Source organism: Pterocles gutturalis, unplaced genomic scaffold (assembly GCF_000699245.1).
Source record: "Pterocles gutturalis isolate BGI_N339 unplaced genomic scaffold, ASM69924v1 scaffold11638, whole genome shotgun sequence".
NCBI classification, from domain to species: domain Eukaryota; kingdom Metazoa; phylum Chordata; class Aves; order Pterocliformes; family Pteroclidae; genus Pterocles; species Pterocles gutturalis.
In genome coordinates, this window is record NW_010120539.1 from 887 (window position 1) to 3,649 (window position 2,763).

Sequence of the window (2,763 nt, forward strand, 5' to 3'; positions counted from 1 at the left end):
ATAAATCCCATAAAGATAAAATCTGGGAACTCGTACCTCCAAAAATAGGCCAAATACAAAGAGATCCATCCCCAGTTACTAACTTTAAATGAAGTAATAATTTGAACCAAATCTGAAGGAGCAGTTTCAAAGCACAGCTGAAAACGAATCAGCTCCACAGTGCTCCGATTCTACCTTACAGCGTTCTCAGTGATGATTTTTGGGTTTTAAAATCAGTCTGACAATAAAATACAGCGAAAATAGTTTTGCGTATGACACGGCATCCAGCATATTCAACGGCATTCCAGCAGCTCTTATTGCAGAATACAAAAATATCACATAGCAGGCCAGTAGAAAAATCAGTTGCTGACTTTTCACACTTCATTATCCATGTGGAAAATCGACAGCAGACCTTGAATATGTTGGGGTGAAAGGCAAAGCTGCCCGTGCCGAGCGGTGTTTGGTGCCCAGAAGTGTACTTCACTAAGGGGCAACATAATTCTCATGTTGTAGCCCCCGTCTCCCTGCTCAGCTTTTACAGTGCCTCCTGGCAGCCAGGACGCTTCTCCAGCTCCAACAATCCTTCCCACCCCATCTCGAGTCACGGGCAGTTTGTTCACCTCAACCACACTGAAACAGTAAATCTTAGGTCTCTGCAAGACACCTTCCTGGCCAACAACGTCCCTAAGTGTCAGATGTCCTCGGTCATTCCTCCCAGTTTTCCATTGCCCACTCGGGCATCTTGGAGCAATACTCAAACTCTGCTCCCTTGTAGCGCAAAGCGTGGAGGTACATCACCAGATCCTTGGGAGACGGGTCCCGCCTGGTAATTTTACACTCCACGCACAAAGGGTCCTTCTCTTCCGAACTCTTTTCTCCCGTTTGCCCCTCCTGATTCTCACATGAACCGAGTTCTTTATTTTTTTCAGGTGTTTCCAGGTTGCCATCAGAGTTCAGTGGACAAGCTGCTATGTCATTTCTCTCGGGATTGTTGGCGTCCCTCTCGGGATCCTCTGCATCCTCGGCAGCGCAAGGGTTCTCATTTATAGGATCAGCCTGCACAGACTTTGTGCAGTCACTTGAATTACCAGTGTCTTTGTTTTCAGCATTGGAGTGCAAGTCCTCCTCCGAAATACCCAAGATATCCAGGCTCTGTTTGGAACGATGCTCCTCCACTAGTGCCTTAAGGAGTTCTTCATCCGTTTTATCGATCTTGCCGCCTTTCCCCCTCTCGGGGCCCCAGGCTTCCATGTTATAGATGGGGTCGTTGACAATAGGATGCCCCAAATACTGCAGATGGACCCGGATCTGGTGCGTGCGGCCGGTATGTGGAAGACACTTGACTACGCTGCTCTTGCCGTTGTAACTGAGTCTCTGGAAGATGGTTTTGCAGAATTTCCCTTTGGGGTCCACACGGCACACTCCCACTTTGTAAGAAACAACCAGTATGGGCTCTTCACAGACCACCTCGTGTTCTGGAAACTCCCCCACCACACGACAGACGTACTCCTTTTCCAGCTACGGGGAGACACAAGAGTAATGCTCAGAAAACAGAAAACTGTCTGTCCTGATTACACCCGAGTCCCATCCCAGCTACTCTTCTCTTTCTCCTCAATGAAATACATTTGCAGGCAGCGTACTGCCCAAATTTTATCAGGAAAGGGAAAAAAAATAAAATCAGCTATTTAAAGCCAAATTTCTCTCATGCTTTCCTCAACTAGAGGGAAAACGAAGAACACAAGAGCCTGTCCGGTTTCCTCACACTAAATTCAAGCACTGTCTCTCAGTGACCTTGCCCTGGAGCAAATCCTGGAAGCTAGCACCCTACAGCTACAGTTCTGTTTGGGTCAAGAACAACCGGAAAAATGAGAAAAAAACTTTTAAAATGTAAAAAGTATTAGATGACTGACACATTTCTACTTACAAGTAAAACTGCTCTCTGACTATTTTGCACGATCCCAGTCAGTCTGCATAGTCTCTTCGGGACAGAGATCCCTTTTGATCTAGTATTACCTAAATCAATTAAATTTGTAATCAGCCTTCTTCTCTTGATGAATACATCCAATGAGAACAGGAAGATGACCCCAAGCTGTTTTGGGAACCTGTGGTCGTTTAGACCCAAATTTGGCTGAATTTGGACCTGTTTCAAGAAAATTCCAACAAGCTGTTTTAGGAACTTGTGGTCGTTTAGACCCAAATTTGGTTGAATTTGGACCTGTTTCAAGAAAATTCCATAAAAGAGACCCCCAGATACTGCAGAACCCCTTAGCTCTCACCTGTCTCTCCCGAACCTGCTCATCGATCCTCTTTGATACCTCTACGGTCTTGGCAAACATAAGCACCCCGGAGGTCATGCGATCGAGGCGGTGAATGGTGTGCAGCTCCTTCAGGTTATGCTCTTTGCCCAGGATGAAGATGACCGTGTTGTGACGAAACCTGCCGCAGGGATGTACGGGCAAAGAGGAGGGTTTGTCCACAACCACCACCTCGTTATCCTCCACCAAGATCTGGATAGGCTGGGCAGTGACCGGCGGCTCATGGCGATGCACCGTATTCCTGAGAAAATCGTTATTCTGCAAGAAAAACAGACAATTAGCACGAATCCTGCCTGTGCAACCACCCCACCTGGCCGTGCACAATAGTATCGGGGGTACGATGAAAGCCCCTTGTCCTGGAACCCAGGATTCAGCCACACCACAGGCACCAGCACCACCGCGGGGTCACTTCACCGCACCGGCGAGCGGGTGACGCTCATCGCTGCAGCCGAGCGGGGTTACCGGCCTG

The 2,763-nt window shown here is 47.9% G+C and overlaps 1 protein-coding gene across 1 annotated transcript; it reads right to left on the minus strand.

Moving 5' to 3' along the window:
• Positions 1-684: 684 nt before the first annotated feature.
• Positions 685-2,734, minus strand: RPUSD2 (RNA pseudouridylate synthase domain containing 2). The gene is made up of 4 exons (XM_010076946.1): positions 2,714-2,734; positions 2,256-2,552; positions 924-1,497; positions 685-854 (listed from the first exon to the last, which is right to left on the minus strand). Exons 1-4 carry the CDS (start codon positions 2,732-2,734, stop codon positions 685-687), a joined length of 1,062 nt encoding a protein of 353 aa, XP_010075248.1.
• Positions 2,735-2,763: the final 29 nt, after the last annotated feature.

What these genes read in the sequence shown, in the direction of transcription:
- RPUSD2 (XM_010076946.1), bottom strand. Translation starts at nt 2,734, where the DNA reads ATGAGCGTCACCCGCTCGCCG. An exon ending in TGAGCGTCACCCGCTCGCCG is followed by an intron (nt 2,553 to 2,713) that starts GTGCGGTGAAGT and finishes TTTTTCTTGCAG; the next exon opens with AATAACGATTTTCTCAGGAA. An exon ending in AGCAGGTTCGGGAGAGACAG is followed by an intron (nt 1,498 to 2,255) that starts GTGAGAGCTAAG and finishes GTCTCCCCGTAG; the next exon opens with CTGGAAAAGGAGTACGTCTG.